This window comes from Elgaria multicarinata, chromosome 3, assembly GCF_023053635.1.
Source record: "Elgaria multicarinata webbii isolate HBS135686 ecotype San Diego chromosome 3, rElgMul1.1.pri, whole genome shotgun sequence".
In the NCBI taxonomy this organism is placed as follows: domain Eukaryota; kingdom Metazoa; phylum Chordata; class Lepidosauria; order Squamata; family Anguidae; genus Elgaria; species Elgaria multicarinata.
The window spans coordinates 50,973,512-50,989,290 of NC_086173.1; the positions used below are offsets into that span (position 1 = coordinate 50,973,512).

General features: G+C 43.7%; 2 protein-coding genes across 3 annotated transcripts in view; one reads left to right on the forward strand and one right to left on the reverse strand.

The window, feature by feature from the left end:
- XYLT2 (xylosyltransferase 2) overlaps positions 1-7,077 on the reverse strand; it is a 39,411-nt gene extending 32,334 nt beyond the window's left edge. For both annotated transcript variants that reach the window (XM_063120242.1, XM_063120241.1), the window contains exon 1: positions 6,928-7,077. In XM_063120242.1, the coding sequence (XP_062976312.1) occupies positions 6,928-7,068 (141 nt within the window). In that variant the 5' untranslated portion in view covers positions 7,069-7,077. The remainder of the gene's footprint in view (positions 1-6,927) is intronic.
- A 6,062-nt stretch (positions 7,078-13,139) lies between these two features.
- The window catches only part of HEATR9 (HEAT repeat containing 9), a 31,869-nt gene continuing 29,229 nt past the window's right edge, over positions 13,140-15,779 (forward strand). The window contains exon 1 of the mRNA XM_063121495.1: positions 13,140-13,236. Within this exon, the coding sequence (XP_062977565.1) occupies positions 13,140-13,236 (97 nt within the window). The remainder of the gene's footprint in view (positions 13,237-15,779) is intronic.

Sequence of the window (15,779 nt, forward strand, 5' to 3'; positions counted from 1 at the left end):
GATACACTCTCTCCCTCTTTCCAATGAAATGCCCCAATTCTTATGCAGGGGCACATAACATCTAAGAAAGAGAAACTGCCCAATCCAACTAGCAGGACAAAAAACAAAAGCAAATACCTGTATTTCCCCCCTTCCTTGTCTTTGTAATAAGACAGCCACTGTTTTGGCCAGGGTTACCACCAAATATGATGACTCTAAATGAACTCATGTTCAAACCATCTGCCTTCACAGCACTGATGCTCTTCAGAGTTGAAGTTCTCTCTCTATGCTCAACATATAAATACTGGTTGCCTGCCTCATTCTCTGATTCCTATGTACTTGCAGGAATAGGCCAGATCTCAAAGCGCTGGTAGCTATTCCTAGTTAATCAGTCCAGAAAACAGGGCTGGCCCTGCCTCAAGGCAGAATGACGTGGCCACCTCCGGCAGCTGTTTGCACATGTCATGAAAGGGTAAATTGTTAATTATTTAATATATTATTGCTGTATTTTTACTGCCAGGGTGGCAGAAGAGGCACCCTGGTTTTTGGCCTCAGGTGCAAAAATAACTTGAGTACTTTGCCTCTTGACTTGGGTGTGTGTGTGTGTGCCATTTGGTGCTCCTCTAGCAACAAAATGCCTTCAACCAGCCCCAAGGGTGTGAACTGGGGTACATGATAGAAGATCAGCATCAAGCTAAATTTACTTAACCCATATAGAGGCTGTGAGATAATTTCAAACAACGGTTTGAGAATCTTGTTGGCTAAATGAATCAAAATGGCTTTTTTCTTTCTTTCCTTTAGTTTTGGAATGTTTTCTTTTTGTGTGTGTCTGGAGTATGTACCAGGATATAATACTGATGTGAAACCCTAATTTCCTTTTAGAAGGCACTCAGATATAAAGAAGATCAGCATTACGTATTCATAGAGATGCTTCTTATCGCTCCCAATTCAAACAATGGGCAACTAATGTTCTAGCTGAGACAAAAAACAAAAAAGTGACCCAGACACGTCTCAAGCACCTGAGGTCCTCACAGCTGCATTGCAATCATGTTGACTTACAAAGGTCACACTGATTTCAATGGGAGATTCCAAGCAAATATGCTTAAGAGCAGAGCTTGACCTGATGCAGTTTTGCTTTTTGGGAAACCCGATGTTCCACTTATTTCAAAGATGGAACGTTGTGTGCATAAGATTGCAGCCTTGGTCACTTGAGGGTTATTGTTTTTATAATGTTTATTACCCACCCACCCCACCCCCTGCAAGGCCCTATTCCTGCCCAAAGAAAGTACAAAGAATGTATGCAGGTACAATATGGAATCCTGGCAGTAAATATCTGCATCTACCTGTATTTCTGCATCTGCATATCTACATCTGCCAGTATTTCTCCTATATTTTTTGACAAGGCCATTTCTATTGTGGTGAAGCGTTAGGATGAAAGAAAAGAAAAAGCCATCCTTTACCATTCATGGAAGCTGCTCCCTTTTCATTTCAGCGCACCATGCTGAAGTACTGGACTCTTTTTTTTAAACATCATAAAGGGCTGCTTTAAAAGGGTCAGTCTCCTTTTCTTGTCCCAGCTACATCTCTGTAAGTGAACAGTACAGCCTACAATAGGGACCAGTGTTCTTACTCAGTTTTTGAATCGATTCTTTAGCTCTTCTCTCCCCCCCCCTTACACACACACACACACACACACACACACACACACATATTATACTTAGGAGCAACCTCTTATCTTGTAAGACACTTTTTCAGAAAAAGAGAACCTCAAGAATTTAGGAAGGAAGACAAAATGGAAGAAGAAGATATTGAGGCAAAGCTTTCTGGAAACAGAACTAAAGTCAAAAAGAGCTGCTTTAAGGAGAAGCTAGTCCAGTGGGTGAGCCATCTCTTCTGGGGAGACACATATGGCTACAGACTCCAATGACCCAATGGTGCTTTTACACATCATGAAAAGAACTCCAGATCAAAAGTCATGCAGCGGGGAAGAAGAGCTGATTCTGTTTCACTTAATATCAGAACACACAAAGATTACATCTTCAGAATATCCAGAATAAAGTCAGTGGCACCTTTCTGGAATAAAACTCCTGTGGATTATCATTCAAGTCCATGTGCCGTGTTTTCCAGAGTTAATTCATTCTGTATTCCACTTGCCTAGGGGCAGCCCCATTCAATTCAATGGGACTTATTTCTAAGCAGACATAGCTAGGATTTCACTGCCAGTTACCTGCCCACCATCCAACTGTCCCATAGTAATTAATTTGATAGAAGGTGTTTAGGTTATTCAAATATCTTGGTTGTGATAGACTAAAATTAAACATTAAGGCAGTTGATTTTATGTTGCAGAAGCAAATAAGCATTGGCATTTTATTATTTGAAAAATCTCTCTTACAAATGTAGTGAAAGATTCAAGGAACCATCCAACCAAAATGTGTTAAAATCATCCCAGAAGATCAGAGGCAAATTTATGGCTGTCTGGCATTAACATAAATCAATCAATTAACACTTTTATAATTTTATGTACTATGAAACATAGCCCTAGGATGAGCTAGATTCAATCTGTAACAGCTTTCACTTGGCAGTCTGGATCTCCATGGGAATATTAACTTTTGGGAGCTCCACCCTGAACCTAGCTCACTGCAGTTAGCAAACATTTCTCAAAGATGGCTCAGATTGTCATAAAATGTGAACAGAGACTGAATACCAACTTGAAAGTGATTTGTGTCACACGGCCCTCTGACCTGTGAAAAGTATGTTTCCACAATTGCATTAGGATGAGGGGGGGAAAACTGGATGGGAGAAACCTGCAGGTCATTTAGTTCAACTAAGCCTTGTCAACATATTAAGAAACCCCCATCTACACCAAGCATAAAGCCCTCTGCAGATGAATGGATGCCAACCAGATGAGTGTGGCCGAAGCTGGAAGTAGGAGCATCCTTGGTGCCTGCAGGCAATGAACGGTTTTGCACAATAATCCAGATGGCAGAAACAAGTGAACCATTCCTCCCTACTCCCCCCACCCCATCACCCACCCACTCATCCTCTTCTTCCATCCCCTGGATATATCCTCTGTAGTTGGATTCTTTCCAGAACTTAAATTACAGGTGTTCTTTACACATTCAGATTAATCAAGTGGCACAGCCTCCCCCACACCAGCAAAACGTAGGTGAGGGCTCATGAGACTGGATGCTCCCTACATCAAGAATTCCCTGCCCTTCAAAGTGTAACACGTCATGAAGAAAGGACCCAACCTACCCTTCTGAAGTGGCAGTCCCAGGAGAGCTCTACCATGCAATTCTTTTCAAACGTGTTCTTTTGAACATGTAAATTGGTCCAAAACCATCCAATTAGGTCAAAAGCATGAAGCAAAAGTTGGATTTATCCACATTGCTCCCCAACATAACTTTCTCATGACCTTAAAGTACTAGTCTACCTTATCCGACATTTCGTCTCTAACTTTAGCAAACAACAGTTTTCTTGAAAACCTATTACATGTGAAGAACAAGGTGGAAATCCAAGTAGCAGAGATTCTTGCAGAAGAGTCCCATTGTTTATTTATGCCTTACTATTATGGCTTGTCCAGCTCTGATTAGTCAGGAAGCAAAAGGGGGCATACATGAAAAGCTGTCAAACCTAACCTTCTCTGAACTTAATGGGACGATATTCTCTCACAATCTTCCTGATCATTCTCTCTCTCTCTCTCTCTCTCTCTCTCTCTCACACACACACACACACATTCTTGTTCACAGAATCAGGAACCAAATGGCCAGCCAACTACAATCTATTTATGGACAAGGGTGGTAAGTTGCAGAAGATTTTTCCCTTTTGTTTTGAAAGAACACATTCTTAAGACGCCCAGAACATCTGATTTTCCAAACCAGGGAGTAAAAACAGTTCTCTTCATAATTAGCCTCCTACATAGACTATGTCAGATCCACATTAGTGATTCTTGTGGTTGACACTGGAGAAATCTAGTCCATCGAAACCAGACAGACTATTTGTGGGTCAAAGAACGCCTTTCCTTACATAAAAGCAGCAAATCTAACTTAAGACAGACCGCCTGATTTATATCTGGAATGTCAGCAGACTCTGGGAGTTGAGTGTGGTTTTGAAAAGCCTCCTGAAAGATGATCAGGAACATCAGGAAAACATGCAACTTCCAAAACTAGTGCAAATTAGCAAAGGATAATGTAGAAGTTGACTAACTTAACCACAGCACAAAATAATTCATACATTGGATGCTCAAAATGCTTTTACAAGCATTAAACAAAGATGCATTATGTTCTCCTTTTATTTTAAGTCAATAAGAATTATTCCAGCTTATACACATATATGATTTGTATTGTTTGCTCAGGGTCAAGACAGCACGGGAATAGCAGAAGCATGTAGCCTAGTGATATTTCAGTTCTCTCGTAGGTAACAAAATGTTCATTTCTAAAACATTCAGAATTGCTGCTTCTAAATGATTTGGTCCCACGCTGGGACCCACGCTGCAAACGGCTCAGTGTGTGTTCAAATCACAAGTCAACCTGTGTTGGAAGTCTGAAGACCTGTATGTATGTAACCTGAGGTGACTGAGGGTGAAAGACCCCAAACCAATTCAAGTCTGAAAGCATGCGAGAGGTGGGTGTGGGTGGGAATGGCCATGTGAATTGGCCCTTCAACTGCACAAATAGCATCACAGAAAGATCACAGCACATGTATCAGCTACGACCTGGCATCCTCATTCATCCAAATTTGTATATACAAAAGAGAACTTAACTTTGCTCCTCCTGCACATTACACATTTTCAAGGTGTAACTGGTATCAACTAAGGCCTTAGCTAGACCGAAGGTTTATCCTGGGATCGTCCCAGGGTCGTCCCTTCCTGCTCCCGGGATATCCTGTGTGTCATTTACATGAACAGGGATGACCCCAGGACGATCCCAGGATAAACCTTAGGTCCAGCTAAGGCCTATGTTGTTCATCTCCACTCTAAGGGTCAGGATGATGCAGCTATTATGCAGACACTGCTCTAAATAACACATGCAGTGTTTGTTATCATGTGCTGAGCTGGTTGCATGCAGCAGCTCATCCCATGGGATTCAGTGATTTTTATTAAGCCCCCCCAAACATCCAAATTGAAAGTTTAAAATAGCTTTTAACATGTTTTAATGAACATGATCAGGTCCCCATACTGAGTCTCTACAAACAGACAGCTCACTAGATGGCAGCATCTGCCCCATGGAGCAATAAAGAGCATTCTCTGAATCACTCCTCCCTCACCTTGGTGCCTGCCAGATTTTTGGACTACAGTTCCAGCATTCCTGACCATTGCTCATGTTGGCTGGGGCAGATGGAAGTTGAAGTCCAAAACATCTGGAAGGCACCAGGTTGAAGGCAGCTGCATGTGGGTTTCCTGTGTGAGTAGAATGCTGGACCAGATGGATTCTTGGGTAGGATCTACACGACAACTTTAAAACGGTTTATAACAGTTTTGACAACTGTTGGGGCCCAGGGCACACTCCATATACAGTTTTCAAAACGTTTTCAAAGTGTTTTATCTTGCTTGGCCTGACTCAGCATGGTGGCTCTTCTTATGGGACCCCTGCTCTAAATATAACCCAGCTCTAAATTAGAGCAAAAGGGAAATTTCCCCAGACATTCCTCCTGCCTAGCATACACAGCTGTCTACCTAGTTCACTGTTTAAGACAGCCTTCCCCAACTGGTTCCAGATGTGTTGGACTACAACTCTCATCATCCCCAGCCAGCATGCCCGTTTGCTGGTTGGGGTGATGGGAATAGTAGCCCCACAAATGTGGACCATGCCAGGTTAGGGAAGAAGGCTGAATTAACATGTCATGGCCTATATTGCTCTTGGTCTGACACCATCTCACATCACACTGTACCATGCTAAACCTCCCAAACATAGTGAAGGGGCTTGTGGATACAGCATGTGTCTCCACCCCACTCCCCGCCCACTACTACCACAAAGAAGTTTCCAGGTTCAAACCCTGGTATCTGCTCAATCGGTAGTATGCCCGGCTGTCAAGTCCAAATTGCTACACCGTGATCTCTTAATGGGGATACAAATAGCATGTTCTCCCACAAGCAAGACCAAGACCGAAGGCATCTCAGCAGTGTCTCCATAGCAAACACTCGTACAGGCGCACTCATTCCCAATATCAACTCCAAGCTCCTGTAACTTCATAGCATTGCCTCCAGATCCATGAGAGTCAGCTCCACCGGATTTATCGGCATTTACTGGAGGGTACACATAGGGCCAGGTGAACCGAATCCTTAAGGATTCACCATCCAAAGCCCTTTCTTTTTTAATTAAAAAACAGCCAATACCCAGGCCTTGCCGTGCCATCAGATCTCACACCACACATAAACACACACACACACACACACAAGTTACCCACTCCTAAAACTATCACGAGCACACAGCGTTACTTACCACTCAACCGTCCCGACCTTGCTACATCATCACCGCAATTGGATTCCCGCAATTCCCAATGCACAACCAGCGCCAATACTGGGGGCAAGGTACCCCACCTCATCTGCAAGTCCCCCCACTGTTCCTAGTGGACTATAATGCCTGACCCTAATGCACCATCTCTCTCTCTCTCTCTCTCTCTCTCTCTCTCTCACACACACACACACACACACACACACACACACACGCCTTCCGTAGCAGCCAGGCATCCTTACGCTCGGGAGAGCACCATCACCCTTAAATCATACACACACACACCATCCAGCCCAGACTGACCCGATCCAGCCCATGAGCAGAACCCGAAGCCCCACCAGGACGGCTCTTGGCATCGCTCACCCCCGCCCCGCCAGCCCCATGGCGCCCCACTTCCCCCGCTGCCTGCTTTCTCTCTCCCCCCGCAATGCCTCCTCTTCCTTGCCCTGCTGCGCGGTCCGATCGCCGCAGGCAGCCACTTCTGCCCTGCCCGTACCTCTCCCTGGTCGTCCTCTTCCAGGCTGCTGAAGCTCCACACCACCAGGCCCTGGATGAGCAGGATGGCCAGCGCCGTGGCGATCGCCAGCTTATACCGGCGGACCAGCTTCTGCACCCGGACACTCGCCACCATCTTCATTCCAAGCGGCCGGGGAGGGGGGGAAGGAGGAGAGGAGGAGGAGGAGAGGAAGAGGGGAAGAAAGAGGGCGGCAGAGTTGAGAACCCTGCAGACCGCGGGCGCGAGCACGCACGCACGGCGCGGCAGAGCCCGAGCACCCGCACGTGCTCTGTGTGTGTGTTGGGGCGTGGGGGAAGGAAGGGACAAAGCCCTTCTCCGTAGATGGGGCAAACCGGATAGGCGGACAAGAGCTCAGTCCAGCTGAGTAAAGCGACAGCCCTGAAGCTTTCCAGGGCGCAATCCTTTGCATGCTTAGGTAGCTGGGGAATTCTGGGAGTTATAGGACTTTTTTTCTGGCTGGCTGGGGAATTCTGGGAGTTGTAGGACTTTTCGGCTGGCTGGCTGGGGGATTCTGGGAGTTGTCAGAATTATTTTCTGTCTAAAACATGCATAGGATTGCACCCTAAAGAGCTCTTGTATAACTCGGGGTGGGGGGGAGAGAAATACTTAAGCACCCTCTTCCCACCCATCCATTATACTTTGCTAAGGGGGTCTTAGCAGTGTTAGTGATGCATCCCCACCACTTTTCTTTAAGATACACAGGAACCATGGAATTTTTAATCGCATTAGGAACCTATTGTGCTACATCAACCTTCCCACACCTGGACTCTTCCAGATGTTTGGGATTTTATTAGGCCAAGAGGGTGGTTTTTGGACAACGATTTATTAGAGACGAGTATCAGAAAACAGGCATGTTCCCTGGTAAATAGGAATAATGTTGGGATTTGTGTTAAGGCAATTTTGTAGCAATTCAGTGTTTTGGTGACAGAGAAGTAATGGTTTTCAGTTCCATGAACAGGGCCAGGTTTAGTTGGATCTACTGAATGATCTTGGAAAAGACTGTTTCTTTCAGGTTAACCTACTTCATAGGATTCTAATGAGATGCTAAAGTGCGATGGCCCCATATGCTCTAAGGTCCTTGGAAGAAAGGGGAGATCAAAGTGTGATAAGTTAGGGGTCAATTCATGCACAGACATATATCATTTGATATGAGCATGGCTGTAGCACTGTATTTCCAAACCCACCCTCCCCACTCACACATCCCAAAACATGGATCCAAAACTGGAATGGGTTTTGGCTTCCTAATGTATGTATTGGAATTTTTTAAAAACACACACACACCACAAGCCTGAGTACTAAGGAAAAAACCACTAGAAGAGGCAACCATACCATTAAAATAACTTATGCATGTATAGACAGCAAAAAAGTCCTACAATTCCCAACATTTGCCAGCCAGTATGGTTGGCTAGAGAATGCTGGGAGTTTAGATAGACCTTTTTTATCTAAACAGACACAGAATTGCACCCTTATTCTCATCACTGCTCTAAGAGCCCATTTTGCAAGTGTAGAAACCAAATAAAATGAACCCAGAAGAATGTGGGCATATCTGTGTGAAAGAATCTTGTCAGTCTATGGCCCTTCAAATGAAAATGCCTCTGACAGAAGCGCTTCTGTTGGAGCCGAATTATATATCAAACGACACTTAACTAATGCCAAAATCCACTGTTGGGCAATAGCTCTACTGGACAGTCGGTTAGGACCAACTAAGCATGCCACAAAAGAGCGTGCAAACTTTTCAGTTCTCCAGAATTCTTTATCAGGCTAAATGGTATAAAAGCGCAGGGAAGGGAAGGAGAAAAACAAACACACACACACACACACACACACACAGAGAGAGAGAGAGACAGAGAGAGAGAGAGAGAGACAGAAAACCAGATGAAGCAATTGAGTCAAGTCATGACAGGAAAGGAGGGGTGCATAGATCCTAACTGATCATAGGCTGTAGAGGCCTTCCTCAATCTGGTGTCCTTTAGATGTGTTGGACTATTAGTCCCATCATCCCCAGGCAGCATGGCAAGGTGGGGAAGGCTGGGCTATGGGTTCCCCATAGCTCTTTTGATCTCTAACATTCTGGGCACTTCCTCTTTTGCTGTAGGCAATCTTACTACATTTATCCCTAGCCTTTTGAGATTAATCCTTGTTGAGGCAGAATTCTTCCATGCTTGTCCTCTCCTTGATCCCGTCTCTTTGGGGAAGGACAGTTACATAGCTGGAAACCTCTCTTGCCTCCTTGCCCCTCCTGAGGATGAGTCCCAAAGGATCTAGTATGTGTATGTCACACAGTCTGAGCTGGATTCCTTCTTGATTTCCATGGCCTGAGGGCAGCAAAGGTTTACTAAGCCATAGACTCTTGGACAGACTTTCCCAATGTTGCAGGCCTGACACAGCCAGGATCACAATGTCGGGGCCGGGGTGGGTGGGCTGCTATTGAGCTATTTTGTGGACTGGACAATAAGCACCTTATCTTGGAACGGTTCTCGTGAAACCAAACAGTGGATATTGGGAGAGTTCCATAAATATGCACGTCGTGAAGCTACTTACAAATGACACATTATAAATTGAGAAGTCAAAAATTAATGAATTACACATTATGAATTAATGGACTGTGAATTATGAATTAAGTAAATGATTCAATGTCAGTCACAGTTCACTGAGGTTTTCAGAGGGCACGATGTGGAGTCTTCCAAGGAGATCTCAAAGGAAACGAATGCTCAGATCTGACCGACAGATTTGAAACGCTCTGCTGGTTTCAGTGTTTTTATGGTAATTCAGGCTGATATCCGGGGCTTGCTGTTATTTTGGTTCTGCTTGCCAAGATTCTTTTCCTTGACCAAGATTTTCAAATCACAGCTTGGTGTACAAAGAGTGAGCAGGAATGAGAGAGGCAACGATAGTGAGAGAGGCAACGAGCTCCAAATAAACTAAACCAGAGTGGAGAGAGCTGGTGTAGCATAGTGGCTAGCAGTGCAATCCTATATAGCAGGGAACTACAATCCTATATACATCAAGGGACTACAACTCTTAGCACCCCAGATGTATGGCCATTGGTCAGAGATTATGGGAGATGTTGTCAAAAACATTTGGAGGACATCAGGTTGCCTTCTTCAGCTATACATATTTTTTGAGAAGATCCATTAAATCAGGGGTAGGCAACATGGCGCCATGGATGTGCCTCCAGACACCTTTCTCAGCACCCACCAAGGTGCCCTTCTCTTCCCACTTATTCTTTTGAATTAACACATTTTCTTATCGGCAGCTGGGATTGCTCTGAAATAGGTTCCTGTTGGTATTGAGAACTGTGGGTTTCAAGGAGTTGTTTAGTGTGTTGGGGCTCAGAGCCCCACCTCTGCCTTATATTCAGTCTTTTGAGCAGGTGCCTTGTCCTTTGTTAGGTTTTCTATGGCAGCCATTTTGGGTGATGCCCAGGACAGTTATACTCAAATTCCCAGTTGTGCCCGTGGCCTAAATAGGTTGCATTTCATTGAACGGAATTCACTCCCAAGGAAGTATAAATAGGATTGCAGCCTCGGATATGAATAGGAATGTCTCTAGTTCAAACCTCTCCTCTGAACTCTAGGCAATCCACAGTGTCTCAGCTTCCCATCTGCAATGTGGGAATAACAATGTAGGCCTACTTTATAAGCTTGTCGCAAGATAATACATGTGATGTGCTTTGCACATTCTAAAGCATGATACAAATTCTTATTATTCTTATTATTCCTGAAATTAAAGCCTGAATTCTTCCCTACAGTTCCTTGAACTAGGCCTACATCAGCCATCCCTGACCTGGTTCCTGCTAGAAGTGTTGGATTACAAGCTCCATCATTCTAAGCCAGCATGACCACATGCTGATGGGGCTTGTAGTCCAACACATCTGGAGGACTCCAAGTTGACGGTGGCTGGCCAAAATCATTTGTCTGTTAGAATCAACTTTTTTCTTTTTTGGAAGCAACTCATTCCTTACTGAAACAGACATCTGAGCATTATCCCAGTTCTTTTTTCAATTGCTGATCTAGCAACCTGGCCCTGCATTAGATCCACATGAGGTAGGTAGGTAGGTGTGTGTGTGTGTGGGGGGGGTACTTAGGTACTTTGTACCAAGAGTGTCAGTAGTGAGGCTGAAGTCAGACAGACTCCAACACCCACCCACCCCACTTGGAGAGCTGAAGATAGTATATATATTATATCAATATCAACTCTCTTAAAAACTACCATCTCCCTCTTAAGTGCTTTATGAAATGATGATTCACTAGTTACAAGTAGCTGTGAGTACATTGTTTGCCTCAACCTTTGTTTTAAAAAGCCTTCCAGCAGCTCTTATTTTGTAACAGTGCATATTCCCCTGCCGCTTTCATTTTTTTAGTCCATTCTTATGGATGGATGGGTCCGGAGCTCAATGCCAGAGAAAGCACAGCCCTATTCTGACCTGCAGTTTCTTAAGCACCCTACAATAGAAGCAGCCAGATACTTGTAGGCACCTCAACATGGGCAAGGAACGGCTATCAACTTTTCTCAGATGACTCACCAAGATGGAGTCACATCAGCCCACTGATCTAGGATGTGTCTCTCACATACTCTCTGGTAGGTCAGGATGGAGATCCCCCACCAATAGTCTCTCCTGGTCCAGGGGTTGAACATCTCCCTCCTTTCAGCTCTCTCCCCAACTTTAAGCCTAGGTTATGGGTGGGTTCTCAGAATGACCCACCCCACTGTCATCACTTGCAGATCATTTCCAGCTTCAGTTGTGGCTGATCATGCTGTGAGATTCAGGTAGCTGCACAACGGCATGCTGAAACCTGTCATCTCTGTCCCACTGGATGATGACAAAACAACAGACACAAGGGCTTTACCATATTCATGGGTACCAAATATGAACATATATGTATGGATACACTGGGGAGGGGTGTTGTTGTTTAAAAGCCCTCTTTAAGTTCTGCACTTCAAGGTATTTAAACTCAAGTCCACGTTTTGTGTGGGCTAGACCTTAAACAAGAACGTTCTCAGGAGGCTTAAAATATAAACATCTCTAGGTTTTCAGGGTTGTTTACACCAGATTTCTATGCTGTTATAATCAAGATTACATAAAGCAACAAAGCCTCTGGCATTGTTCCCTTTGCACAGTTTAACGGTCTGTAAACAACAAAACAGGAGTATATATAGATTCAAGATACAGTTTTGTTTTCAGGGCTTGTTTGAATAAATCGGAACAGATTCCGCCTCATGTTTACCTGAAAGTAAAACAGCCTCTTGTGGCTAGAGCTCAGTGCACAGGAGAACATTTTAAAATATCTATCTATCTGTCTGTCTGTGGGCTTCTCTAAACAAATGATTTATAGTACGCTTGTGAATGGCCACTCACAGAAGTTTGTGGGTCATTTTGATGATTTTCCTTTAATTATAAGAAGACCTGTCTGTCACGAACCTCCTGCACATCTCCTACTCCTCCCCCTGGTTATTCCATTTAAAAAAAAACACAATCTGGTTATCCTGATTCTTCTGAAATATCTCAGGATTTCCCACTGTGTGCAGCCAAAGTTGCGCTACAAACCACCCACTAGAGGCACTGTCCCACTCAATACTATGAGCAGGGGAAGTTTTCAGTTATATAGACTATGTGATCACTCCTTTCCTCCCGTGTAATTCAGCTCATTATAATTGTGCAAGAGAAGCAGGAAGCAAAGTGCCAGTAAGCAAATGAGATTTCCCTTTAATCTAAAGAAGCCCTGTCTGATTGTCTGTATCCATTGCTTTCATGTATCATAAGAATGCGCTATGAAGAGAATCAAAGAATACTATTTCAGGAGGGCAGGGCTCTAAAGAGAAAAAAGGTCAAATCCCATGGGTGATGATATCAAAAGCTTCTGAGAGGTCTAACAAAAACAGCAAGGATGCACTCTGGTCCAGCTCCACCAGGTTGACCAAGGCCATCTCAGTCCCTTAGCAGGAATAAACCACTTTGAAACAAATTCAGATAATCAGGACCATCCAGAAATACCCGGAGTTGAATTGCCCCCACTTTTGGTATAAGTACAATGAGCCCTTAATCATAGTAGTGGTTTATGACATCACTCCTCACTTCCAGTGAAGGAAAAAGTAAGAAGCACCTGACGTTTGCTGAAACATCTTTTGTCCATCAGCTGCTGAAGTGACACCCTGAATCAAAGCCAAGACCTGCAGTGGAAGGACTCAAAATGGGTGGGTCAAAGATGCTCCCGGAGATGACGTGTGGTGCCAAAATGCCTAAAAAGTTATCATGGGGGCCCATGATTGAGAAACCAGAGGACAAAGGTGAGTTAGAATCTCAGGGAATAACATCAAAATGATTATATCTTTTAGTTTTATGTAAACTGCTGCTGGGATTGTCCAGTGATAATTAATTATAGACCCCTTCATGCATATGTATATCCACAGGATGGTGGTGGAAATACTCACATAGTGTTTCATAACTGCAGATATTACATTCATCGCAAATAATAATAATAAAAGTCCCTCCTGTTTTTCTTTCAGGTACCACTAATCATCTTTTTACCTGGCTCTGCCTTCAGGTTACTTGCATTACTAAAGTGCGCACTCTAGAGGAACAGCTGTGCTATTCTGTAGCAGGAAAAACAAGGACCTCAAAAATGTGACACATGATGCTACGATCAATCTGTTAGTCACTGCAGTGCCACTCCAAAAGGCTTACTGTTGCTCGTTGTGCTCTCCCCCCCTTTTTTTCTTTTTCTTTTAAAGCTATGGACTATATACTCTGCCAAGCACTGTTTGTTCTACACTAAGAGCTTTTCTACACAATTCATTTATTGTGTGCTCATCATTCCCTACTCAAAGTTGTTTCCAGGTTCTTTAGGTGATATTGTGACCCTCCAGTTTTGCTTCTGCTTTTTAAAGAACACTTTCCTGGGGGTTTTAGAGTGGGAAAAATAGCTTATTATCTTATACATTTAATTCAAAGACAGGAGTTAGTTTATCATCCCTTTTTTTACTGCTTTCCCATTGACTGATTCTCATGAAATACACTTCAGTATAAAGCTCTTGACACAAAGATTTCAGGAATAACACCGATTTTTCACTCCAATTCAAAGTTGGGAGTTTATTTATGCCCGTAAAGCTTTTTTTTTTTAAAAAAAGAAGGCTATCTTCTATAAAAATATACTATCAAGTTTAATTTTTATATAAAAAATATCAGCATAATTAAACAAACATAATTGGAGAAAAATGAAATGTACATATTAAAAGTCTCTGTACACCTTAATAGACACAGGGGCAGACCAAAGTACAATGATATGCCAGTACTATATGGCCTGTAAAAAATTATGAAGGGATTAAGCGACACCTACAGTTAAAAGTAACTCAGTCAAAGTTTAGTTATTGCTCAGAAAGGAAGTCTCCAGTTGTTAAATTTAACAAAATAACATTTAAAAGACTCTGTACACTTTTAGTTAAGTTCAATCTTTTGTTAGATTTGATTTTTCTCTGTGAACTATATTCACAGGGAACCAACAGGTTTTGAAAACAAAAGAAAATGTATTTTCCTTATGTAATTGTGACATTCTGCTACAGCACTGTATGTTATGTAGCAGAAAAGCAGGAAAGGAAAAACTTGTTGGATAGAGCTCAGACCACAATTCTCCAAACTGGAGAAAGCTACTGAATAGATGGAGCATTTGTAGCCTGACATTTGCTCAGAAGTGAATCCAAAGGGACTTACTGCCAAGTAAGGACCAAACCAGATATATGCATGCTTCTTAAACATATGCTCACCAGTTTGGAGAGACAGTGTAGTACAGTGGTAGGATTAGGACTGGGGAGACCAAAGTTTAAATCCACTCACAGCCATGAAGCTCACTGGATGACCTTGGACCAGTCGTTGACTCTCAACCTAACCCACTTCACAGGATTGTTGTGAGCATGGGAGAGAAACCCACCCACCCCTGCCTTACGTCCACTACTTTAAGTTGTTTTTCCTCCAGCTCAGCTCCTTGAGTTTCACTCATAAAAACATAAGAAGTCCCATGCTGGATCAGACCAAGGGTCCATCTAGTCAAGCACTCTATTCACACAGTGGCCAGCCAGCCGTTGACCAGGGACCAACAAAGCAGGACGTGGTGCAACAGCACCCTTCCACCCATGTTCCCCAGCAACTGTTGCACACAGTCTTACTGCCTCGAATACTAGAGATAGCACACAACCATCAGGGCTAGTAGCCACCGAGAGTCCTCCAGGAATTTATCCAATCCCTTTTAAAGCCATCCAAATTGGTGCCCATCACTACATCTTGTGGTAGTGACTTCCATAATTTAACTATGAACCAACAGTGCGATATGGCTGCAAGAAAGGCAAATGCTATTTTGGGCTGCATTAATAGAAGTATAGCTTCCAAATCACGTGAGGTACTGGTTCCTCTCTATTCAGCCCTGGTTAGGCCTCATCTAGAGTATTGCGTCCAGTTCTGGGCTCCACAATTCAAGAAGGATGCAGACAAGCTGGAGTGTGTTCAGAGGAGGGCAATGAGGATGATCAGGGGTCTGGAAACAAAGCCCTATGAAGAGAGACTGAAAGAACTGGGCATGTTTAGCCTGGAGAAGAGAAGATTGAGGGGAGACATGATAGCACTCTTCAAATACTTAAAAGGTTGTCACACAGAGGAGGGCCAGGATCTCTTCTCGATCCTCCCAGAGTGCAAGACACGGAATAATGGACTCAAGTTAAAGGAAGCCAGATTCCAGCTGGACATCAGGAAAAACTTCCTGACTGTTAGAGCAGTGCGACAATGGAATCAGTTACCTAGGGAGGTTGTGGGCTCTCCCACACTAGAGGCCTTCAAGAGGCAG